This window comes from Odocoileus virginianus, chromosome 6, assembly GCF_023699985.2.
Source record: "Odocoileus virginianus isolate 20LAN1187 ecotype Illinois chromosome 6, Ovbor_1.2, whole genome shotgun sequence".
Taxonomy (NCBI): domain Eukaryota; kingdom Metazoa; phylum Chordata; class Mammalia; order Artiodactyla; family Cervidae; genus Odocoileus; species Odocoileus virginianus.
This window is the reverse complement of record NC_069679.1, coordinates 87,882,401-87,908,512: the sequence shown is the minus strand read 5'-3', so window position 1 is coordinate 87,908,512 and position 26,112 is coordinate 87,882,401. Positions and strand designations below refer to the sequence as shown.

The 26,112-nt window shown below is 48.1% G+C and overlaps 1 protein-coding gene across 1 annotated transcript in view; it reads right to left on the bottom strand.

The window, feature by feature from the left end:
* Positions 1-19,077, bottom strand: part of KCNK13 (potassium two pore domain channel subfamily K member 13) — a 108,261-nt gene extending 89,184 nt beyond the window's left edge. The window contains exon 1 of the mRNA XM_070469785.1: positions 18,515-19,077. Within this exon, the coding sequence (XP_070325886.1) occupies positions 18,515-18,854 (340 nt within the window). The 5' untranslated portion in view covers positions 18,855-19,077. The remainder of the gene's footprint in view (positions 1-18,514) is intronic.
* Between the last annotated feature and the right edge of the window lie 7,035 nt (positions 19,078-26,112).

Genomic DNA, 26,112 nt, shown 5'->3' with positions numbered 1-26,112 from the left:
CTTTTGAACTGTGATATTGGAGAAGACTCTTGAGAGTCCCTTAGACTGCAAGGAGATCCAACCAGTCCATCCTAAAGGAAATCAGTCCTGAATATTCATTGGAAGGACTGATGCTGAAGCTGAAGCTCTAATACTTTGGCCACCTGATGCAGAGAGCTGACTCACTGGAAAAGACCCTGATGCTGGGAAAGATTGAAGGCGGGAGGAGAAGGGGACGACGGAGGATGAGATGGTTGGATGGCATCACCGACTCAATCGACATGAGTTGGAGTAAACTCCGGGAGTTGGTGATGGACAGGGAGGCCTGGCATGCTGCAATCCGTGGGGTCGCAAAGAACAGGACACGACTGAGCAACTGAACTGAAAGAAACCAGGCACAAAGGCTATAAAGTATTATATGATCCCACTTAAATGAAATGTCCCGAATAAGCAAGTCTACGAGAACAGACAGTAGATTAGTGGTTGCCGAGGGCTGGAGGGGAGAAGAGGGCGCCTGATAAAGGGTGTGGGGTTTCTCTGGGGGACGATGAAATGTAAAACTGATTGTGTTGATGGTTGCAAAACTCTGTGAATACACTGAAAACCATTGAATTGTATCCTTTAAATATGTGATTTTTATGGCATAAGAATTATAGCTCAATAAACCTATTACCAAAAAAAAAAAAAAAAAAAGAACCACCAGTGAGTGTAAAAAAAACCTATGGTTACCTCGGTGAAGTAGGATGGGGAAGTGAAGGGAGACTGTGATTTTTCACTTTAAACACTTCACTGATTTGAAAATCGATTCAAATGTGCATCCATTACTTTAGGAATTTTTTAATGGAAAAGATATTTTTCAAAAGAAAAGAACAGGAACTTCTCTGGCATCCAGTGGTTAAGAATCCACTTGCCTAGGCAGGGAACACAAGTTCTATCCCTGGTTTGGAAAGATCGCACATGTCAAAAAGCAACTGAGACCGTTCCCTGCCCCGGGAGCCCACGCCTTGCGACAGGAGAAGCCCCCACGATGAGGAGCCGCGCCGCGACTGAAGGGCAGCCCCTGCTCACCCAGCCAAAGGCCACGCGGCAACCGAGACTCAGCACGCCAAAAGCAACATAAGCAACTAAAAAATGACAGAGCCACTTCACAGTTAACAATTCAAGCCAAAGGTGAGGTGTGAGGTGCGGGTGAGGTGCGCAGAGGGGCAGACAGAGAGGGGTTTCAAAAGTTTGTCTTTGGTCCAGAGACGCTGCTCAACATCCTACAAGGCACAGAGCAACCCCTCAACAAGAGGTTGTCTCGCCCTTTCGAATGTGATTTTCCCTCACACGCAGCAAAGTGCCCGGGTCTCTTCCACTCTAGCCACGGCCAGTGAGAGACAGGGGTGGGCATCTAGAAGCTGGCTCCTCCGCCTCGGGTGAGGCACAAGGTGTAACCTGTGCTCCCGAAGACAGCCTCCTGCCTGGCTTCCCCCCGTCCCATCCTCACGTCCCGCACCCTCCTGCTAGTCTCTTCTGGGGCACCTCCTTGATGGATCACTTCGACCCAAACCTTTAGCCCAGAGTCTGCTTCTTTCAGAAAATCACCTAAGACATCTCCTGAGAGGGAAAGGACACATCATAACTTTCCCTTTTCTACCCTGTTGTTCCTTATCCAGCCAGTCCATCCTATGGGAAATTAACCCCGGATACTCACTGGAAGGACTGATGCTGAGGCTGAAGCTCCAAGACTTTGGCCACCTGATGCGAAGAGCTGACTCATTGGAAAAGACCCTGATGCTGGGAGGGATTGGGGGCAGGAGGAGAAGGGGACGACAGAGGATGAGATGGTTGGATGGCATCACCGACTCGATGGGCATGAGTTTGAGTAAACTCCGGGAGTTGGTGATGGACAGGGAGGCCTGGCGTGCTGCGATTCATGGGGTCCCAAGGAGTCAGACACGACTGAGCGACTGAACAACTACTTATGGTGTGGACGTGATGGCCAGCAACCATACTGGGCCCCGAGGACCAGAGCAGCACCTTAGGAGAATAACAGAGCTGAACAGGCTCGACTCCCTGCTGACATCACGCTGCCACCACACTCGCCCGCAAGTGTCACATGCAGCGCGGACCTCTTTTCCGGGAAAGACTGAAACCCTGCGTGCTTTAACCACTGCTTTTTGGGTCTTCTAACTTGAGGGTGATATACTCCCTTACCAGCTGTGTGTATTTGGGAAATTTAATTTACTAACTCTCTCTGAACCTTACTTTCGCTAATGCCAAGAACTGTTGAAAGAATAAGCAGGTCATCAACTCTCCCCAGTCAGCCCCTGGACTCCATATCCTCCAGGAAATTTGTCTTAATTAGCTGAAGAGGGAGTGATGGTTGTTGTTTTAAGCTATCAGCTCCCAGACGGACGGTCCTCATCCATCATCCCACGAAACAGGACACCAGTAAGTCTCTGTGTGGCCAAAGCATGCCTTCGATACATTTTCTTTTTACATGTTTTTACAGATGTTGGTATCAAGTCACAGGTTGTTAAATAAAAGAAACTAACCCTAAAATCTGAGTGCTGAAGAACTGATGCTTTTGAATCATGGTGTTGGAGAAGACTCTTGAGAGTCCTTTGGCCCGCAAGGAGAACAAACCAGTCAATCCTAAAGGAGATCAACCCTGACCATCCATTGGAAGGGCTGATGCTGGAAAACCCTGCATGCAGCAACGAAGACCCAGGGCAGCAATCAATAATTTTTTTTAAAGTAAGGAAAATGCTAACTGTAGCATAAATTCAATTTTCAAATTTTAAGTCTCAAAGAAAGATCTCAAGATTCCACTGGGAATGGAAGTAGCTTATAGGAAACAAGAGGAAAACTGAAGGAAGGAGTGACCCCACAAATGAGCAAGACTGAATGAAAATCTACTTTGAGAGAAAAGAGATTTGACTAGACGTTTTTCCAAAGAAGACATACAGATGCTCAACATTCCTAGCCATCAGTGAAATACAAATCAAAACTGCAATAAGATACCACCTCACACCTGTAAGAATGGCTGGTATCAAAGAGATGAGAGATAAGCACTGTTAAGGATGTGGAGCAAGGGGAGCCTTGGGTGCCGTTAGAGCGGATGTAAGCTGGGGCAGCAACGGAAAAACAGGGGAAAGCTCCTCGAAAAATTAGAAATAGAGTTACCGTATGATCCAGCAATTCCATTTCTGGACATTTACCCAGAAAATAAATGAAACATTAACTTGAAAAGATGCCTGCAACCCCACGTTCCCTGTAGTGTTACTCACAACAGCCAGGACTCGGAGACAACCTAAGGGTCCAGCAGTGGATAAATGGATAAAGAAGTCTTGGCGTATAGAATGGAGTATTATTCACCCATTTTTTAAAAAGGAGGATGTCCTTGGCTGTTCATTGGTTAAGATGCCATACTTAACTGCACGGGTCACAGGTTTGATCCCTGGTCAGGGAACTAAGATCCCGTATGACATGTGACGTGGCCAAAAAAAAAAGAAAGAAGGAAGGAAATGCCGCCACTGGGACAACATGGATGGATCGAGAGTGACAGACAGATACTGTATGATGTCATTTATATATAGAATCTCTTAAAAAGAAAGAACCAACACCTGAACTCATATCACAGAGAAGCTGCCAAAGGCAGCAGGTGGGGTGCAGTGAAATGAACGAAAGGGACCAAAAGGTACAAACTTCCAATTATAACATAAATTAAGGCCTGAGGATGTTTAAAAGAAGAATTACAAGTGAAGGACTACTGGATGATAATACAGACAGTGGGAGAAGAGCAAAGAAGAACTGACAATATTTAGACCCATGCTTAAAAGCGGGTCCTTAATAAACATCTTCTGAAAACATTGTTAAAGACAGTTATCAGTGGAGAAAAGAATTAATGAGCTGGAAGATAAATGGAGGCTCAAACCCCAACTATGAAATTAAGCAAATAGATGAAAGCAATGCAAAAGTAGCTGAGAGACTTTAAAAAAAAAATAAAAGGGATATCCAGCTGGAGAATAATAACCTCAAGACTGAAAAGCCAAAACAAACAACGCCCCGCCCCACCAGGAGTGTCTGAACAAACATCAAGAAGACACTTAGCTGTGTACACAGTGTTGTTGCCGCACAGCACTGTCCTGCTCTTCCGCCTTAATAAAGGAGACTTAACTGTGCTCAAGTGAGCGACCAGCTCCCGTGCAGATGGCAGCTGGGCAATCTGACACGATTCTGGCCAAGGAGATGTAAACAGAAGCAGAGACTTCCAGGCAAACTCCCTGCCAAGGACTGACTCGCCGGCACATGTTTTCTGCCTTTTCTCCTCTCTCTCCTCCTGCCTCGGAGGCAGGGGTGAGGCCCGGAGCCACAGCAGCTGTTTTGTGAGCACAAGGACAGAGGTGCCGTCTAAGCCTGCCCGAGCAGGACAGAAAGGCGGTGCTGGGACACCGGTGCCTCGTGGACTATTCTCCCAGGGCTAAGACGCAGACCACTGAACTTCTTACTAGGCAGGAAAAGCAAGCCTCTATGCGATGAGGCTGTTGTTATTGGGGTTTTCTGCTATAACGGCCCAACACAAACTGCGGCTGATACTATATTTGTCCTTCTCTTTTCCTTTTTAATATCTGAAACAGAGAAACAGTACCGCAGGCAACAGAAAGGAGCAATCCAACCTCAAGACTGAAGGGCTAATAAAAGCGGTTGCAGAATTAGACATGAGAAGCACGGAGCACAAATCACAGAAGAAGCAGGTGATGAAAGCTACTGTTTCCTTTCCTTCCTCACTCTTCTCTCGGTGCTAAATGGAATATTATTTTCAGACCATGTAGGAAAGTCCTTTCCTTGAAGGTTAATTATCTGGCCTTTACTTTCTGCTTGAAAGCAGAAGCGAGGCTTGAGAAAACGCAATGGTAATAAGTAAGTTATTGATCAAAGCCCAAAGGTCCAGAGGCATGAAAACAAAGAAGAGAACTGAAATGAAGAAGAAAGTACAAATAAAGAAAAGTGCTAGAAATCACTACAGAGATAAGGGTGATGCAGCTGATGGGTGTTATCAGTCATAAGATGTGACGATTCAAGGCAGGTTCGAAGGTTCAGAAATGTAATTTTAAAAAGTTTATTTTCTGTCCCAGAGAACAAGATACATTGAGGAGTTGGAGAGACAATGGGGGTTAGAGAAAATGGGGCTGAAACCAAAGATGCAAGACTCTATCGTTCAGAGAAAGAAGCCTCAGTTTTATAGAAAAACAAAAAAAATGAAGGCAGAAATTGCTTTTTTATCCTCAGGTAACTTAGGTAAGATTTTATTCTGATTGCACTTAAAATGACAAAAAGGATACCCAGTCTACTGTAATAGAAGGTATAGAGTTGAAAAGTGAAAGGAAAATGAGAGAAAAAGATAATACAAATGAGACCAAATTTCAAATGTGCCAACTCCCCTAGAGAAATAGTTTAAACTGTCAAAAATAAAAGTATAAAAATGTATTAAACAACAAGTTTCTACTGGATAGCACAGGGAACTATATTCAATACCCTGTAATAAACCGTAATGGAAAAGAAGGTGAAAAAGAACATATACGTATGTATACCAGAATCGTTTTGCTGTACCAGAAACTACAACACTGTAAATCAGCTATACTTCAATTCAAAAATGGGAAATTAAAAAATTAAGTGGTTTACTTTCAAAATTACAACTAGAGAGATGATCTAAAAGTCAGCAAGTCTCTGCTAAGCTAATGCAGTAATTTAATCAAATGTAACCATTTAAAAGACCCTTGGTCCTTGGAAGGAATGCTATGGCAAACCTCCATAGTGCATTAAAAAGCAAAGACATCACATTGTTGACAAAGGTCCATACAGTCAAAGCTATGGTTTTTCCTGTGGTCATGTACAGGTGTGAAGTTGGACCATAAAGAAAGCTGAGCGCCAAAGAACTGATGCTTTTGAACTGTGGTGCTGGAGGAGACTCTTGAGAGTCCCTTAGACAGCAAGGAGATTCAAACCAGTCCATCCTAAAGGAGATCAGTCCTGAATAGTCATTGGAAGGACTAATGCTGAAGCTGAAACTCCAATACTTTGGCCACCTGATGTGAAGAGCCGACTCATTAGAAAAGACCCTGATGCTGGGAAAGGTTGAGGGCAGGAGGAGAAGGGGACGGCAGAGGATGAGATGGTTGGATGGCATCACTGACTTGGTGGACATGAGTTTAAGTGAGCTCTGGGTGAAGGACAGGGAAGCCTGGTGTACTGAGGCAGTAGTTTAAAAATAGATGTTAGCATATAAAGTGTTAAGAGATAAAAGTATTAACAGAATTTAAAGCTACTCAAGTGATGAAATCAGTAACACTGAATGTATATGTCCTCAGACACATAAATGTTGTATTTTTTTTTTTTACTATGTTTGGAGGGTGGGGATTATGTCCCCTCCTGCTCCAAAATTCTGTAACATAAAAAAAAAAAAAAAAAACCCAGCTGAGATATATACAGATACCAGGATGTAAAGAAACACTCAAATGAAAAAGAGAACTCTGGAAAATGCACATTCTCAAATCATTATGTGATACTTTTAGAAATAAAGCATAATTATATAGACAACCATACAAAAACATTTTATAAAAAAGTCCTTTTGAATAACACTGTGATGAGTTAGAACTAAACAGAGAATGGGTAAGAATATTTATCTCAACCATGGAGAGGACTCACATTTATGAAAAAATATAGAAAAAAATGTCAGTCAAAATGAGTGTGTTTCTTGTTCAGTGACCCCATGGACTGCAGCATGCCGGGCCTCCCTGTCCATCACCAACTCCCAGAGTTTACTCAAACTCATGTCCATTGAGTCGGTGATGCCATCCAGCCATCTCATCCTCTGTCGTCCCCTTCTCTTCCCGCCCTCAATCTTTTCCAGCATCAGGGTCTTTTTCAAGGAGTCAGTTCTTTGCATCAAATGGCCAAAGTCAGAAGCTTCAGCTTCAGCATCAGTCCTTCCAATGAATATTCAGGACTGATTTCCTTTAGGATGGACTGGTTGGATCTCCTTGCAGTCCAAGGGACTCTCAAGAGTCTTCTCCAACACCACAGTTCAAAAGCATCAATTCTTCGGTGCTCAGCTTTCTTTATAGTCCAACTCTCACATCCATACATGACTACTGGAAAAACCATAGCTTTGACTAGATGGACCGTTGTTGGCAAAGTGATGCCTCTGCTTTTTAATATGCTGTCTAGGTTGGTCATAACTTTTCTTCCAAGGAGCAAGCTTCTTTTAATTTCATGGCTGTAGCTGCCATCTGCAGTGATTCTGCCCAAGAAAATAAAGTCTGTCACTGTTTCCATTGTTTCCCCATTTATTTGCCATGAAGTGATGGGACCAGATGCCATGATTTTAGTTTTTTGAAAGTTGAGTTTTAAGCCAGCTTTTTCACTCTCCTCTTTCACCTTCATCAAGAGGCTCTTTAGTTCTTCTTCACTTTCTGCTATAAGGGTGGTGTCATCTGCATATCTGAGGTTATTGAATATTTCTCCCAGCAATCTTGATTCCAGTTTGTACTTCAGCCAGCCAGGCAATTCTCATCATGAAACATGAGTGTATTTGAGTATATAAGAATCTTTTCTACATCCCAGACAAGAGTCATAAAAAAGGTAGCAGAATAGGATAAATATTTTGGACCCATGTAAGTAAATATATACAACAGAGATAAGAACTTGATGTGTACCCCTGGACTTGCAAGACAGTCCTTAGATACCATAGAGAATCCCAGGATTCTTGGAACATAGTTTGAAAACCACTTGCCTGGTTGGTCTCTCAGATCATTCTATTCATCAGATGCTTAATACTAGGGAAGACCCAAGACACAGACGGCTTTGGTGCCGATACTCTGCTCACAGGCAGAGTCAGGAAGTGGCTTATGGGATCAGATATGTCCACAGTGGAGAGTGAAATTCTGGGGCAGCCAGATTCTAGGCACATTAGTTACGTGATGGGAGGGAGGCTGCGACTCTGAGAAGACGATCTAATATTCCAACCGAAGGTACGGGCTGCATTTCAAGGGACATCCTGCGAGGTAGGCGGAAAAAATAAAGGGGGTGGGGCTTCACTGGCGGCTCAGACGGTAAAGATTCTGCCTGCGATGCAGGAGACATGAGACCCCTGGGTCAGAAAGATCCCCCCGCAGAAGTGGAATGGCTACCCACTCCAGAATTCTTGCCTGGAGAATCCGCCCAAACCTTTTACCATCCTGAGATTCTGCTAAACAGACCACCTCTGTCTTCTGTGATCCCAGGTCGCCTATGGGCCATCACACTGAAAAAAGGGGTTGCGACCTCTTTAACGGGCAATTCTTCCCACAAGGACCCCAAAGGAGGAAATGGCCAAGAAGTGGTGGGTCAAAGTGAAGGTTCTGAAGGGACCCCCCGCACCATTTCCATGGGGAACTTCAGACACTGCCTGGACGCTCTCTGAGGCTCAGATCCTGGTCTGCAACCTGAGAATATTAACAGTACCTACCCTGATGGGGTTGTTACAAGAATTAAACATATGTAAAGAAGTGTACTGGGTTTAACCTATGGTAAGCACTCAATAATTTTTAATAAACACAAGACTAAAAATTAAAATCACACTTAACCCCCAAATCCAACAATTTAAGGACGGCTAAAGAAACTATTATACATTAATCAAACACATAAAATTCTTGGACAGTGAATAGGAAACAATGTAAAAAGAAAGGGGAAGAAAATAATAGTAGAGACTTATGGATGACAACATGTATGCACAGTCATTAGAATCAGAAGAGTCAGGAAAAGGTAACTGCCTCCAACTCGTTTTAGAGAGTAGAGGGTGTGCAAGGAGGCAGTGACCGTGTCAAGAGTCACCTTCGTGGTGATCAAGCGTCCTGCACAAACAGGTACTTAAGGGAACTGCAAATATCAAGACGCTGCTACTGATGGGACTCCCTGGCAGTCCAGGGCTGAGATGCCACGCTCTCACTGCAGGGGGCCTGGGTTTGACCCTGGTCAGGGAACTGGATCCCACAGGCTGCACTGAGGATGGGACCCTGAGTGTCGCAGGTGAGGCCCAGGGCAGCCAAATACATACATAATTTTTTAAAAAAACTAATCAACTTCAATACAGATCAAAGAAATTCTAAATATGATGAGGTTAATTTTTACCTATTGGTACACCAATCTGCTCATGTTATAACGGTTATATGGAAAATGAGTATTCGTTGCTCAGTCATATCCAATTCTTTGCGACCCCATGGACTGAAGTCCCCCAGACTCCTCCATCCATGGGATTCTCCAGGCAAGAACGCTGGAGTGGGTTGCCATGTCCTCTTCTAGGGAATCTTCCTGACCCAGGGATTGAACCCTCATCTCCTGCACTGGCAAGCAAATTCTTTACCACTGAACCACTTGGGAAGCCCCTCTAGAATACACTACACAGGTGCTAATCATGAACCACACCCAGGACCAACAGAGGGCACCAGTATCAATTATCTCTGTTTAGTTAAAATGAGTAAAACCGCTGTTGAAAATCTGGTCATCGACCTGGAGGCGTGGGATGGGGGTTACCGAGGGAGGCTTAAGAGGGAGGAGGTATATGTATAATGATGCCTGACTTGTGATGTCGCACGGCAGAAATCAACACAACATTGTAAAGCAATTATTCTCCAAAATAATTAAAAGTTAAAAACAAACTTTTAAAAAAGAGAATCTGGTCACCTACTTTGGTCTACCACTGAGGCGGGGCGGGGTATCTCTGAGCCTGAGCAATCCAGACCCACACAAGCCACAGGAATGCTCTCAGCCCAGAGCCAGCACGCCCCTGCACCCACAGTGTTTCTCTAGATGCCTGCGCTCCTTGCCTCCTTAACCAGCAGCGGGCGCACGTCTCACCTCCTCTCCGTTCCAGCCCCTCAAGCGGCTGCGTCCTAAAGCTCAGGGAGTGCCCACCTGTCAGCAGCCTTCCAGAGTTCTCAAAAGTTAACACGGTTATGATTTACCGCAAGGAAGAACCAACCCAAGTGTCTCTGAACAGAGGAATGGATAAACAAAATGTTCATGCACACAGTGGAATACTATTATTCAGCCACAAAAAGGAATGAGATCGTGATGCATGCTACACCATGGCTGAACTCTGAAAACACTATACTTAGTGATTAGTTGCCCTTACACAAGTGCCCACCCCGTGGGTTCTAACTCAGCTGGTCGGGGGCTGGCCTGAGACTCTGCATTCCTAGCAAGGTCCAAGGTGATGCTGCTTCTGCTGGTTCCGGGACCATTCTTCAAACAGCAAGAATCCTTGAGGGTGGTCTCACTTTCCAAGCCTAGCCCAGCTCCTGTCACACATGCCTTAAGCGCACTCCCTGTTCTGCCGGCTGAGAGCCATCCAGGGAAGCTTCTCAAAAGGCACCAGGGGCTCGGAAGGCAGGCCCCAAACCTGCGCTGAAAGAGGCACCACTGTCCCCGTGGGAGAGTGCTTACAGATGGCGGCGCTTGGGAACAGCCAGTACAGAATCCAAGGCGTCCTCCCTGGACCCCACCGCTGGGAACCGGGTATGGCCCTGCGCCACCCTGCACTGGGCAAGAGCGGCTTGTGCTGAGCTGGACCGTGCCCTGCGGCGTGCCCTGCGGCTCCTGTGCCAGGCAGGAGCCCAGGCTTCCCTTGCACCTTGATGGTGGAGACGCTGTGGAGAAGATTACTCATCGCATTATCTCGTCCTCTTCATGACAAGTCTATAGAAGACATTGTTATTCACACTAAGAAGAGGTGGGTGTTTTCTAAGCAGTTACTGAGTAAAAGCAATCCTGTAACGGTTGTCCTTGCCTCTTTCAACAGCTGGAAAACTCACAGCCAGCTCTGGGGCTCGTTTTTGGCAATTACATAGGTCCTCCTGACACATCTCTCTGTGTATTAACAATTTGTGGCTTAACTGTTCTATCCTACTTGTGTTTTCTCACCCCCTCCAAGTCTTAAATCCACTCGTATCCATTTCTAGCGCACTGGACACACATGTGTGGTAGGTGTCCGTGTGTTCATCAAGATCGAGCTTTACCCATTCTGGACTCGTGGGAGAGGTGTGGTTCTCCAGGTCCTTGATGCGGTCAATGAAACACACGTGGGTGACCTGTCCCCACCAGGCAGGCAGTGGCCGTTTAATTGCTGGTGCTTCACTCCAGCCCTTCCTGTCCCTTCCTGAGCAGTCCTGGAGGCGTCAGCTGATGAAGATCAGCCAGAAGCTAAAAGCCTGGAACACCGGGCCAAGTCAGGAGACAACTGTCCTGGGGAGGCCCCTCGCCCACAATGGGCTGTGGGGGGGGGGTAAGACTTGTTATATTAAGCTACTGAGAGTCCCTTGGACTGCAAAGAGATCCAACCAGTCCATCCTAAAGGAAATCAGTCCTGGGTGCTCATTTGGAAGGACTGATGTTGAAGCTGAAGCTCCAGTACTTTGGCCACCTGATGCAAAGAACCTGACTCATCTGAAAAGACCCGGATGCTGGGAAAGATTGAGGGTGGGAGGAGAAGGGGACGGCAGAGGATGAGATGGTTGGATGGCATCACTGACTCAGTGGACATGGGTTTGGGCGGACTCTGGGAGTTGGTGATGGACAGGGAGGCCTGGCGTGCTTCGATTCATGGGGTCGCAAAGAGTTGGACACGACTGAGTGACTGGACTGAACTGAACTGAGATTATGGAGTAGTCCAAGGCTTTAAGCCTAGCCTGACTGTATCAATTTGCAAATGATCTCATATCCTTTGTGGACAAAAGCTGAGTTATAAATACACAGGCAAACACAGAAACAAACGCCTCACAAATCTTTGCATGCCTGCTTGGGTGGAAAGGACGCTTACAGAGGCTCACTTACAGGCTACACGGTCAGTCTACTCCAACTGAGCTTCAAACTCATTCCTGCTGCAGGTCTGCTCACCAGCCTCTTTCAGAACCAACATCCCTGAGATGTGTTTAATATTCTGCTCTGACTTTCCACACTGTGGTAAAATATATAGTAAATATTTGTCATTTTACCCGTTCATAAATGCACAATTCAGTGGTATTAAACGTATTCACCCCGTTATATAACTATCTCCACTATATGCAGCCAAAACTTTTTTCATTATCCCCCACAAAGTCCCATTAAATAAGCCTCCCGTTCTTCCCCCAGCCCTGGTGGTCTCTTCTCTATTTTTCATCCTGATGAGAAGCGCCTATCCTAGGCGCCTCATGTAAGTGGGCCTGTACTTGTCTGTCTGCGGCTGGTGTATTTCACTCAGTGTGTTTTCAAGGTCCATCCAACTTGCAGCATACATCACAACCTCATTCCTTCTTATAGCTGAATAACACCCCATTGTAGGTGTGCACATTTTTAATCCAATCATCTGATGCTAGACTCTTGGGCTGGTTCCACCTTTTGGCTCCTATGAACAGCACTACAGTGAACACTGGTGTGCAAAGACAGGCAGACCTCTTTCCCCTGCACTTTGCTTGACTCTGCTTCACAGCTACTGGGTGTTTTCCGAACTGAAGGTTAGTGACAACCCTGTGACCAGGAAGTCTACAGATGCCGTTTCCCCAGCAGCATTTGCTCACTTCACGCCTCTGTGCTGCATTTTGGTAATTCGTGAGGCTTTTCACACTTTTTCTTTATTGTTACATTTGCTCTGGTGGACTGTAGTCAGTAGACCTTGTTGTTACGACTGTAAGAAGCCTGACTCACCGAAGGCTCAGGTGATGGTTAGCATTTTTTCGCTATAAGGCATTTTTAAATTAAGGTATGTACTTTTTTTAGACATAATGCTATGCACACTTAATAGGCTACAGTACAGTGTAATCACAAATGTCACACGCATGAGGGAGACAGAAGGTCGCTTTATTGCAACACTCGCTTTACTGCGGTGGTCTGGAACCGGACTCATGATGTCTCTGAGGGGTTCCTGTATCTGTTTGAGTTTCTGCTTTCAATTCTTTTAGCCGAATTTCATGTGAAGTTCTATGTTTAAACTTTTGAGAAACTGTCAAATTGTCTTTCACTCTGCTCTTTTTTTTTATGGTTAACACCTTCATAATACACATTTATGAACGTCTGCACAATTTCAAACAAATACTTAACTTGTGATCAGTGTTTCCCTCTATGTAACTTCCAGAAAAATTCACTGCTCTGACTTCTAAATCAAACGTCTCAATTAGGGACTTCCCTGGTGGTCCAGTGGTTGGGCCTTCGCCTTCCAGTGCAGGGGGTTGCAGGTTGGATCCCTTGTCAGGGAGTTAAGATCCCACATGCCTCAGGGCCAAGAAGCCAAACATAAAACAGAGGCAATATTGTCACAAATTCAATAAAGACTTTAAAATGGTCCATATCAGAAAAAAATCCTTAAAAAGGCCTCAGACAACAGTTGCATGAAATCCTCAATTGCATTTTCCAGGAAAATACTGTTTATGAGCATCATCTGTGGTCCTATGCAATGTTTCCCAAATGAAATGCCAAGGGGGAAACATTTTTGAGGATTGTTGACGTTTTCCAGTTGCTAAGTTGTGTCCGACTCTTTGCGACCCCATATTGCAGCATGCCAGGCCTCCCTGTCCATCACCAACTCCCAGAGTTACTCAAACTAATGTCCATTGAGTCAGTGATGCCATCCAACCATCTCATTCTCTGCTGTCCCCTTCTCCTGCCCTCAATCTTTCCCAGCATCAGGGTCTTCTCCAATGAGTTGGCTCCTCGCATCAGGTGGCCAAAGTACTGGAGCTTCCGCTTCAGCATCATACTGAGATTGCATACTGGGAAAAGGTTAATGCTTCCTTTTTCTCGTCAGAATTCCAGTGTGGGTCATGACTCTGCCATATACATGCAGCCACATCTGAAGCTTGAACAGTCATTGGTGACACTCAGTCACACCCCTGGGATCTCCTTTAACCAGTTCTGGGCACACCAGCCTGATTTCAAATGGCCAGTGCCTGCATATCATCAGAAGGCTACTCTTGGGCTGTTCAGGAAAAATCAGTCCAGAGGTATCTGGGAATTATTTTTTTGTGCTTCCCCACATCCTCTAAGCAGTTTTTGACCAGTTTCTGATGGGCGTGGGTGTATAAATACCCCAGCTCCCTTACCTGGAGTAAGTCTGGTTCCTCAGCTTTGCATTGCTCTCCACTGCTTCCAACCTGGGATTAAGAATCAGTTGCCCGCTCTGGTTTCTGCCTAATAGCATGCCCTGCATTGACAGACTTCCCTTTCCTGTATCGGTTCCTCCTTCCACTCCCTGTGTCCCTTGAATCTGCCAGGAAACTGCTTGCACTCAGATTCTTTGCTCAGAGTCTACATCTGAGGGAACTTAAGCTAAGACGGAGCTCCCCTCGGGCAATTTCCTCGATTCAGCTGCTTTCCATATTTCTGTTATTTTTTCCTAGTTCTGAAGTTTACTTACACTTTATGATTATTCTATCATACGCTTTCTTGTTATCGTTACCTCAACATCTTTGCATAGTAAAGCATAGCGGCACTAATTTTTAGAAGAAAAAACCATCATGTAATACAGTTAAAACACATGATATAAGACATACAGATGACTAACAAACACATGAAAAGATGCTCAACATCAGTCATTATCAGAGAAATGCAATCAAAACCTCAATGAGGTACCATTACACGCCAGTCAGGATGGCTGCTATCCAAAAGTCTACAAACAATAAATGCTGGAGAGGGTGCAGAGAAAAGGGAACCCTCTTACACTGTTGGTGGGAATGCAAACTAGTACAGCCACTATGGAGAACAGTGTGGAGATTCCTTAAAAAACTGGAAATAGAACTGCCATATGACCCAGCAATCCCACTTCTGGGCATACACACTGAGGAAACCAGATCTGAAAGAGACACGTGCACCCCAATGTTCATCACAGCACTGTTTATAATAGCCAGGACATGGAAGCAACCCAGATGCCCATCAGCAGACGAATGGATGAGGAAGCTGTGGTACATATACACCATGGAATATTACTCAGCCATTAAAAAGAATTCATTTGAATCAGTTCTAATGAGATGGATGAAACTGGAGCCCATTATACAGAGTGAAGTAAGCCAGAAAGATAAAGACCAATACAGTATACTAAAGCATATATATGGAATTTAGAAAGATGGTAATGATAACCCTATATGCAAAACAGAAAAAGAGACACAGATGTAGAGAACAGACTTGTGGACTCTATGGGAGAAGGTGAGGGTGGGATGATCTGAGAGAAGAGCATCAAAACATGTATGTTATCAAGTGTGAAACAGATCACCAGCCCAGGTGGGATGCATGAGACAAGTGCTCGGGCCTGGTGCACTGGGAAGACCCAGAGGGATGGGATGGAGAGGGAGGCGGGAGGGGGGATCGGGATGAGGAACACATGTAAATCCAGAGCTGATTCATGTCAATGTATGGCAAAACCACTACAATATTATAAAGTAATTAGCCTCCAACTAATAAAAATAATTGGGAAAAAAACACACATGGTATAAATGGTTTATAGAATATGATCCAAATTTAGAAAAATATATATGTACATGTATGTACATGTATGTACATCCCCATGTGTGTCCATGGGGAACAAAGAACAGAAAACGAGATTCAATACTTTGCAATAACCTGTAAGGGGAAAGAATCTGAAAAAAAAAATAGGTGCTGTGTATGTATAACTGAATCACCTCGTGGTGCATCTAAAACTAACACAACACTGTCAATCAACTAGACTTCAGTTAAAAAATGTAACATATCAAAATGTCAACCATGGTTAATTTTAGGTGACGTCACTACAGATGGTTTTTTCTTCTTTACAAAGAACATGAAGCTTCAGTTTCCTCATCTATAAAATAGGGATAATCACACTTAGCATAGGAATCATGTTGACTGAAATTGTGGTTAATTTATGCAACTAGCTGCGTTACATCCTCACATAACAATCACAGTGATGCCTAATGATGTAGCCCAATAAAGGTCAGCAAGTACCGAGTCACTCCATCAGCAATTAATGAAACAATTTAAGGAAACGTGAGATACGAGAGAGGAAAAATAAACCCATAGTTATACAGTGCTTTGTACTTTTTAAAAAACAATTAATTACATGAGCTCATTATCCCTTATAAGAACCCTTCAGAGGGGCAGGCTTCGGGGCAGGGTGTGGGAGGGAGACAGGACTAATATTTACTCAACGGCTACAGCGTGCCAGATACCAGCGTGGGCACCTACAGATGGTTCAGAGGACAAGGATGGGGCTCCGGACGCTAAGAGACCGGCCCTGTCACAGGCAGGGTGGGGAGCCCCGACTCCACGCTCGGTCCAGGCTCCTTTCTGTCCCACGGGTCACAGTGCTCCATCTGCGCCCCAGGTGAGCTCACATGCCCATCCAGCCACGACGCCCGAGGCTCCCTGGCATTGGTGTTCACCAGTCTACACACGCATTTGCTCCTTCCGACCTCTGTGTCCATGGGAAGTACAGACGGGGGGCTTGTGGAGAGGGTGGGGAGGACTTAAATCTCCCACCGACTGGGTGTCACTCACTCAATCGAGACCAACTCTTCCTGACCGCATGGACTGTGGCCCACCAGGCTCCTCTGTCCACGGGAGTCTCCAGACAAGAATACTGGAGTGGGTAGCCATGCCCTCCTCCAGGGGATCTTCCCGACCCAGGGATTGAACCTGCATGTCTTACATCTCCTGCATAACCCACTCCAGTGTTCTGGCCTGGAGACTCCCACGGACGGAGGAGGCTGGCGTGCTGCAGTCCAGGGGGGTCACACAGTTGGACTGAAGTGCCTGCGTGCACGGACTTCTGGCGGAGCCCACGGGTCCGTAACCACACCAGCCCCTCCACCTGGCGTCCTGCTCACCGGCTGAGGCCCCGGGCTTCTGGACGAACCCAGGCAGTCTTTCCTGACTACCCAGGCCCGAGGCTGATCTCTGTTGCACTTGGCGCTCCTCCTCCTGGCAGAATGTCTGCCTAAGACAACCCTGAGTGTGAGCGTCAGGGAAGTTCACCGTGTCACCCGCCTCGTGGACAAGCTCTCCGGCAGCTCGGGGCCACAGCAGCAGGACACCCCCGGGCCCCTGCCAGCCCTACTGGTGCTCCTGGGGTTCCAGCAGCCAGCCCTGCGCCCCTCAGCTTCTGGGAAGCCTTTCAAAGCCCCTCCTCCACTCCAGCCCTCGGCTTTCTTTAGAATTTGTGCAGCATCTCCCCCCAAGCCCCTTATCACTCATTGCATTCAAGGGTGAGCACGTCCTGGGAGTGCAAAGACCCCCAATCTTTTTCCTTCTGCTGGTAATAAAGGCAGAACAGGTGGCGGCCACGCGACACTCTCGCTCAGAAACTCTCACTAGCTCCCAACTGCCTCTCCGAGCAGCTCCAGGTCCGCAGGAGAGCTCCCTCCCTCACCGCATCGGCCAGAAGACCTTCCTAGCTCTCCTTCCACCACTCCATCAAGACCAGGCAGCTCACTGGGCCCTGAGAGCAACTCTCTCCTCTTCCAGAGTATGAAGCGCTTTTGTCTCCAGACCCCAATCAGGTCAGCCTGTAGGCCCCTTCTGCAGACCCCCACCAGCTTCCGCCTGGTACAAAACAATTTTCATCTTCATTAGCACTTTTGCCTCCTTACCTTCAAACTCATATTTAACCTATTTTCTCTTTGTGAAGTAGGAAGTCATGGTCAGTCTTTTTACAATGTGTCTCCCCCTCAGACCAGTGCTTTATGCAAGGTACTAACTCATTTCACACCCCAGTATTCTTGCCTGGAAAAACCCATGGACGGAGCAGCCTGTAGGCTACAGTCCCTGCGGTCACAGAGTCGGACACGACTGAGTGACTTCACTTGGACCGCAAGGAGATCCAAGCAGTCCATCCTAAAGAAAATCAGTCCTGAATATTCATTGGAAGGACTGATGCTGAAGCTGAAACTCCAATACTCTGGCCACTGGATGCGAGGAACTGATTAATCTGAAAAGACCCTGATGCTGGGAAAGATTGAGGGCAGGAGAAGGGGACGACAGAGGATGAGATGCTTGGATGGCATCACCGACTCAATAGACATGAGTCTGAGAAAACTCCCGGAGTTGGTGATGGACAGGGATGCCTGGCGTGCTGCAGTCCACGGGCTTGCAAAGAGTCGGACATGACTGAGCTGAATTCATTTAATAAATGCAGGTTCTAGTCCCCATCTGTAAGCGTTCTCCTTAATATTCCGTGAACTCAAGCTCAGCCTCCTTAACTAGACTGAGCATCTCCCAGAACAGAGCATCTCCAACTTGAGCGTTCAACCCCCTGGGGATTTTCTGAACCCGCAGATTCTGACTCCAGGGGTGCGGGAGGGGCTGGGACTGCGTTTAGAACAAGCTCCAGGTGGCTCTGCCGCTGGTCCGCGGACCTCGCTGCAAACAGCAAGGAGGCCCCGGCACCTGTTGGTTCCTCAGAGGGTCCCAGCTGCGCCGCCCGGCCGGGCGCGGGGATGGCGGGGCTGGGAAGCGCGGGGGCCGCCCTTGGAAGCGCCCGGCCCGCCCGCCGCCCCCCGCGGGGCGCACTCACCGATGGTGGACACGACAGTGCCCACGAAGTAGAAGGCGCCCGGGAAGTCCCAGCGAGGGCGCGCGCCGTCCACGCGGACGCCGGCGGCCGCGGCCTCCTCGAAGTGGCGGAGGAAGCCGCGCAGCGCGTCGCGGCTCAGGTTGTGGCGGCGGCCGAAGCCGGCCAGGCGCTCCTCCCAGCGCTGCCGGGCTTGGCGCTCGTGCGGCCGCTCCAGCGCCGAGAAGACCGCGGCGCCGCCCAGCAGGTAGAGCGCCAGGAGCGCGCCGAGCAGCAGGAAGCGCGCGTTGTCCTCGTTCGCGCGACCCGGCCCGCAGCCGCCGCCGCAGCCCCGGCCGGCCATGGCCGGGGCCCGGGCCGACCGTCGCCGGGGCTCCCCGGGAGGTAGGGGCGCGGCCGCGCGCTCAGCCCGCCCCGGGCCGCGCGGCTGCCGCCTCGCTCATCGCCTCCGGCCGCGCGGCTCCCGGGGCCGCCGCGTGGACAGCGCTAGCTGCCACGTCCGCCCTGACGCGCGGTTTCAAATCTGCTTTTTGGTCCGCCGCCGCCCCCGCCCTCCCGGGGCTGAGCCCGCTTCTGCGGGGCCCGAGGGTGCGCCGCCGTGCCCCCTGGCGCCCGGCCCCGCTCAGGGTACGGGGGGGGGGCGTGGGGCGTCCTCAGGACAAGCCCCGGACCCGCCCCCAGAGACGGGGTCTGCGGGCCTCGCGGGCTGACGGGGAGCGGGGTCCCACGGCCCCGGCGCCTCGACCGTCGCTTCTCGGGCCGCCGACGGCTGGCACGCGGGGCCTCGGGCCGCTGGCGCTGCAAGTGTCTCCCCGCGGAGTCAGCGGTGCGGCCGCGTCCCGGCCTCGGCGTCGCGCGGGGCCTCGGGCCTTTCGCGTCACCGGCCAGTGGCCGGGGCTCAGGGGCTGGGTGGAGCCGGTCCCCGGGGGGCGCACGCACAGAGCGGTCGTGCCAAGCGTGCTTCTCCGCCTGCGACCTCCGCGCGCCGCGCGGCAGCCGGCGGCCGGGCTGGTTGGAGGAGGAGACCAGAAAGGGAGGCTGGGGCGAGGCGGCGAGGAGGTTAGGGGCCCTTCCCGCAGGAAACCTCCCTCGCCGTGTCCGCACCGGGCGACCTTGGCCCTCGGACCCTGCCTGGGGGCGCCCACGTGTCCGGCCCGCCCTCTGCTAACGAGCGCCACGCGCCAGCCCCAGCTCCTGGACAGGCTGCGGAGGACCGGGATCTGGAGGGGCGCGCGGCCGCGAGACAATGACCCAGGAGAGTTCCAGCTCCCAGGCTCGGGCTTGGCCTCCTCGGCGGGCTTGAGAGATCCGACAGGGCTCGGCTCGGAGAGCGCCATCCCCACCCGAGGCCGACCGGCCACAGGCGCGCCCGCGAGCCTCCCGGGGCCCCGCCCCAAGAGCCCGCCTTGCAGGGGGAGCTGGCGCCGCGCTCGCGTCCAGCCTCTTGAGCAGTGCCCGCTCCGGCCAGACCGCCCTCCGGGTCCTCGGCGCGCCCCGCCCGGCCGGCCCGCGCGCTCAGCGCTGCAACAGGTGGAGCCGCGGGGGCGACACCCCGGTCCTCCGCCCCCCGGCCGCGCGAAGCCGCCCCAGCGCCAGCGCCCACCTGCTGAACCCGGCCCCGCGGCTGGGCCGCCGGGGCTGCGGCACTTCCCCTCTGGACGCGGACCGGAGAGGGGAGCCGGAGGCGGGGGCAGCCTCACCGGCCTGTGCGGGCCCTCCGGGGCCGGAAGAGGGCGCTCCGTCCCCTCCAGACGCGGCTCGCCCCGACCCGCGCTCCCGGCCCCTCCGGAATCACCCGCCCTGGCCTGCAGGGGTGAAGGCAGACCCCGGAGGAAAAGATGCGTGGGCGTCTTCCAATGAACGAGAATTTCCTCGCCTCCTGAGAGTGGCCCCGGGCTCAGGGCCCACCCACCGATCCTGCCAGGAGCAGAAAATTAAAGCACACACTTCCAGGTGCCCGTCCCCTGCCACTCGAAGTCCTGATGCCGCCAGTATTCCTCTCCAGTTTCTCTCCGTTATCCACCCCTGGATGCCCTGAGCAAGGGCTTTAGAGAACAACGCTTATAGGAGGAGCATGTGTGTCCACCCAGGGCGAGTCCTGCGATGGGTGATGAGTCCCCCACCCCAACGTCGAAAGAATGTTACTGTGAATTGCCTTGTACTCAGCGAACATTTTACTATACGTGCTTTCTTACATATGTCCGTCCCTCTTTCCATCCAACTCAACTCGTCTGGATTCATTTCAAAGTCAAGTGGCAGACACCGGTGCACTCCTCCTCCCCGCCCCCACTCTGCACCTCTCCTGCATTCTACTTCCCAGAGCTCAGTGTTGTTCAGTCACTCAGTCGTGTCTGACCCCTGTTGAGACCCCATGGACTGTAACCCACCAGGCTCCTCCATCCATGGGATTTTCCAGGCAAGAATACTGGAGTGGGTAGCCATTTCCTTCTCTAGAGGACCTTCCCGACCGAGGGATCAAACCCCTGCAATGCAGGCAGATTCTTTGCCACTGAGCAACCTGAGAAGCAGGTAGAGATCAATACAACCCTACTTACTTACAGATACTGTCCTTTGGGAATAAAATTTACATACTATGATATGCACAGATCTTAAGTGTACCATTAAATGAGTTCTGGCAAATGCATTCACTGTTGCAAATTAAACACCTATCTATCCAACCTGTTCACCAAATATCCCAGGTCCCTTCCCAGCAAGTTCCCAACCACATTCCTACAGAGGAAATCAGTGTTCTGAATTTTTCTGCCATCAACTTGTTTTCCCTTTGTAGAAATTAGTTTTGCTTATTCTAGATCTTCATATAAATGGATTCATAGTTATGTATTCTTTTATGTAAAGCACTGTATTTCTGAGATCTAGCCACGTTATATATCTTACTGATCTGTCCCTTTTTATTGCTTGAATATTCATTCTCTCCTTACTGATAGAAACCAGGACTATTAAAAGTGCTTGGCATCCACCAGGGTATGACTCTCCTCTGCTGAAATTCTTCTGATGTTTTCTAAGATCCTTTTAATTTACACAAATACCTAGTGACCTGACCTCAATTTATGTATTTCACTCCCCTTCCTGAGTTCCTGATTTTCCTTGAACACATCACCTCAGGGTCTTTGCACATGCTTCCTCTCTACTTGCCAAGTTTCCCTTGAATTCCATATGGATTTGGATTTCTTCCTCATCTCCTCAGGCCCTTCTTCAGTGCCACCTTATTATTACGTCTTCTCTGATTAAAACACTAGAAAGTGCATCAAGATTGAGCAGGTAATTTTATTCTCCTGCTTTGCTGTATTTCCCCCATAATATTGCCACTATCTGTTATCTGTTTGGCTTTCCTGATAGCTCAGTTGGTAAATAATCCATCTGCAATGCAGGAGACTCCAGTTTGGTTCCTGGGTCAGGAAGATCTGCTAGAGAAGGGATAGGCTACCCGCTCCACTATTCTTGGGTTTCTCTGGTGGCTCAGCTGGCAAAGAATTCGCCTGCAATTCAGGAGACCTGGGTATGATCCCTGGGCTGGGAAGATCCCCTGGAGAAGGGAAGTGCTAATCACTCCGGTATTCTGGCCTGGAGAAGTCCATGGACTGTAGAGTCCATGGAGTTGCATTATTTGTTGATTTGCTGAATTATCCCTACGAGCAATTAAAAATCAGTGGACTACCAAAAGGAAAATAAAAAGATGTTTGTCATCATAAATAAAACTGTTAGGTGCATTCCTGCACAAGTGTTTGTGGATGTATGTTTTCACATCTCTTGGGTAAATACCTAGGAGTGGAATTGCTGGGTCATATTTCAGTTCAGTCGCTCAGTTGTGTCTGACTCTGTGACCATCGTGGTGGTGTTTAGTTTTATGAGAAACTAACTTTTATCCAAAGTAGCTGCACCAATTGACAAGGTAAAGTTTTGGATGTCCGATATCCTTGTGAACATTTGGCAGTATCAGTCATTTTAATTTTAAATATACTGGTGGATGTGTACTGGTATCTCACTGAAGTTTAATTTGCATTTCCCTGATGATTAATGTGGCTTTCGCAATGACTGAGCAGGAAAGAATCTGCCTGCAATGCAGGAGATGAGGGTTTGATCCCTGGGTTGGGAAGAGTTCCTGGAGGAGAAAATGGCAATCCAGCGCAGTATTCCTGCCTGGGAAATCCCATGGACAGAGGAGCCTGTTGGGCTACAGTCCGCGGGGCGCAAAGCGTCGGACGGGACCGAACAGCTGCGCCGACTGATGTGCTTGCTGGCCGTTTGCACCGGTACGAGCAGGGCCCTCAGGGGCTCCCGGGCACAAGGCCTGTCTGCCCCTCCCTATTCCCTGGGTTGCAAGAAACAGCCTTCGTTCAGCATCCTTGACCTTCCCTGAGCTCCGCTGGGCAGATGCAAGCAGCAGTTAATTAGGGAAGGGCGGGGATGTGAGACCAGGAAGAGACAAACAGTCAAGGGCAGCCTTGGGGCAAGGTCCTGTTGCCCCGACAACAGATACACACACACACACTACCTGTAACCGATTCTGCAGACACTGAAACCCCTCCAGGTGGGAAAACTTAATGACTGATGATGATAGGCCGCCCACAAGCATGTAGACCCACACCAGTTGGACGTGAAAGTTGCTGATGCTGACTCCTACTTAAACTTCAGTTCAGTCCAGTGGCTCAGTCGTGTCCGACTCTTTGTGACCCCATGGACTGCAGCACATCAGGCCTCCCTGTCCTTCACCAGCTCCTGGGGTTTATTCAAGCTCATGTCCATCGAGTCAGTGATGCCATCCAACCATCTCATCCTTTGTGGTCCCCTTCTCCTGCCTTCAATCCTTCCCAGCATCAGGGTCTTTTCAAATGAGTTAGTTCTGCATCAGGAAGCCAAAGTAGTGGAGCTTCAGCATCAGTCCTTCCAGTGAATATTCAGGACTGATTTCTTTAGGATGGACTGGTTGGCTCTCCTTGCAGTCCAAGGGACTCTCAAAAGTCTTCTCCAAGACCACAGTTCAAAAGCATCAATTCTTCGGTGCTCAGCTTTCTTTAGAGTCCAACTCTCACATCCGTACATGACTACTGGAAAAACCATAGCTTTGACTAGATGGACTTTTGTTGGCAAAGTAATGTCTCTGCTTTTTAATATGCTGTCTAGGTTGGTCATAATTTTTCTTCCAAGGAGCAAGCATCTTTTAATTTCATGGCTGCAGTCACCATTTGCAGTGATTTTGGAGCCCAAGAAAATAAAAGTCTCTCACTGTTTCCATTGTTTGCCCATCTATTTGCCATGAAGTGATGGGACTGGATGCCATGGTCTTAGTTTTCTGAATGTTGAGCTTTAAGCCAACTTTTTCACTCTCCTCTTTCAGTTTCATCAAGAGACTCTTTAGTTCTTCATTTTCTGCCATAAGTGTGGTGTCATCTGCATATCTGAGGTTATTGATATTTCTCCCAGCAATCTTGATTCCAGCTTGTGCTTCATCCAGCCCAACATTTCTCATGATGTACTCTGCATCTAAGTTAAAGAAGCAGGGTGACAATATACAGCCTTGACGTACTCCTTTTCTAATTTGTAACCAGTCTGTTGTTCCATGTCTGGTTCTAACTGTTGCTTCCTGACCTGCATACAGATTTCTCAGGAGGCAGGTCAGGTTGTCTCATATTTCCATCTCTTTAAGAATTTTCCATAGTTTGTTGTGATCCACACAGTCAAAGGCTTTGGCATAGTCAATAAAGCAGAAGTAGATGTTTTTCTGGAACTCTGTTGCTTTTTTGACGATCCAACAGATGTTGGCAATTTGATCTCTGGTTCCTCTACCTTTTCCAAATTCAGCTTGAACATCTGGACATTCATGGTTCACGTACTGTTGAAGCCTGGCTTGGAGAATTTTGAGCATTACTTTACTAGCATGTGAGATGAGTGCAATTGTGCCATACTTTGAGCATTCTTTGGCATTGCCCTTCTTTGGGATTGGAATGAAAACTGACCTTTTCCAGTCCTGTGGGCACTGCTGAGTTTTCCAAATTTGCTGGCATATTGAGTGAAGCACTTTCACAGCATCATCTTTTAGGATTTGAAATAGCTCAACTGGAATCCCATCACTTCCAGTAGCTTTGTTCATAGTGATGCTTCCTAAGGCCCACTTGACTTCACATTCCAGGGTTTCTGGCTCTAGGTGAGTGATCACACCATCGTTATTATCTGAGTGGTGAAGATCTTTTTTGTATTGTTCTTCTGTGTATTCTTGCCACCTCTTCTAAATATCTTCTGCTTCTGTTAGGTCCATACCATTTCTGTCCTTTATTGAGCCCATCTTTGCATGAAAATTTCCCTTAGTATCTCCAATTTTCTTGAAGAGATCTCTAGTCGTTCCCATTCTATTGTTTTCCTCTATTTCGTTGCACTGATCGCTGAGGAAGGCTTTCTTATCTGTCCTTGCTTACTCAGCCTCACCACCAACTCATCAGAAGAATGCCTGTGAGCTGATCATGCCCTCTTTGAACAGTTACTATAAAAGGTCTCTCTTCTCCAAGTTGAGGACACACGATTTTACAATCATTAGCACGGAGTGGTCTCCTTTGCTGGCAAAGTAACAAAGCTGTTCTTTTCTAGTTCACTCAAAACTCTGTCTCCAAGATTCTATTCAGCACCAATGTACAGAAAAGCTGAACTTTTGGCATCAGTATATCTGCTTTCTAAAATCTCTGTTGAATATCCATTTCTCTTTGTTTACTAATGAGTTGTAGGGATTCTTTATATAGATCCAGGATGCTAGTCCTTTCTCAGGTATGTATCTTAGAAACATTTTCCACATTCTCTGACTTGCCTAATTATTTCTGATCGGTATGTTTTAAATTTTAGTGAGGCCCAATTTATCAATCATTTCTTTTATATTTGGACCTCTGTGTATCAAGAAACCTCACCTCTCTTATGGTTGCATAAGTTTTATGGGTTCTTTTCCCCTAGAAATTTTATAGTTTTAGCCTCTGTGTGTTGGTCTTTGATTAAGTTTTGTTTCTTCGGGTTGTTTCGGTATGGCATGAGCTAAGAGTTGAGGTATTAGGTGTCTTTTGTCTGTGTGGATATTCAGTTATTTTAGTGTCATTTGCTGAAAAGACAAAAGTGACTTTATTTTAGGAACCTGTATCTTGCTCATTATTTGTCCATCCTCATATTAATGCCACGGTGTTAAGACTACTTGGCTTTCCTGTGCCTGTAATGCAGGAGAGCCAGGTTTGATCCCTGGAGGGGGGCATGGCAACCCACTCTAGTATTCTTGCTGGAGAATCCCATGGACAGAGGAGCCTGGAGGGCTGCAGTCCACAGGGTTACTTGCAGCTTTTGTGTGAATCCTCCAATTTTGCTCTTTATCAGGATTTTCTTTGAATATTACAGGATCTTAACATTTCCATAGAAATTGTAGAATCAGCTTGTTAATTTCACCAGAAAAAAAAAAAAAACTTGTGAGATCTTAATTAGGATTGTGTTGGATCTATTTCAGGGAGAACTGGTGTCTTAATTCATGAATGAGGTATAGCCTTCAGTTTATGTCAGTCTTGGAAAATTTTCATGTAGAGAGCTTGTACATCTTTTGTAAATTCATTCTAAAGTAT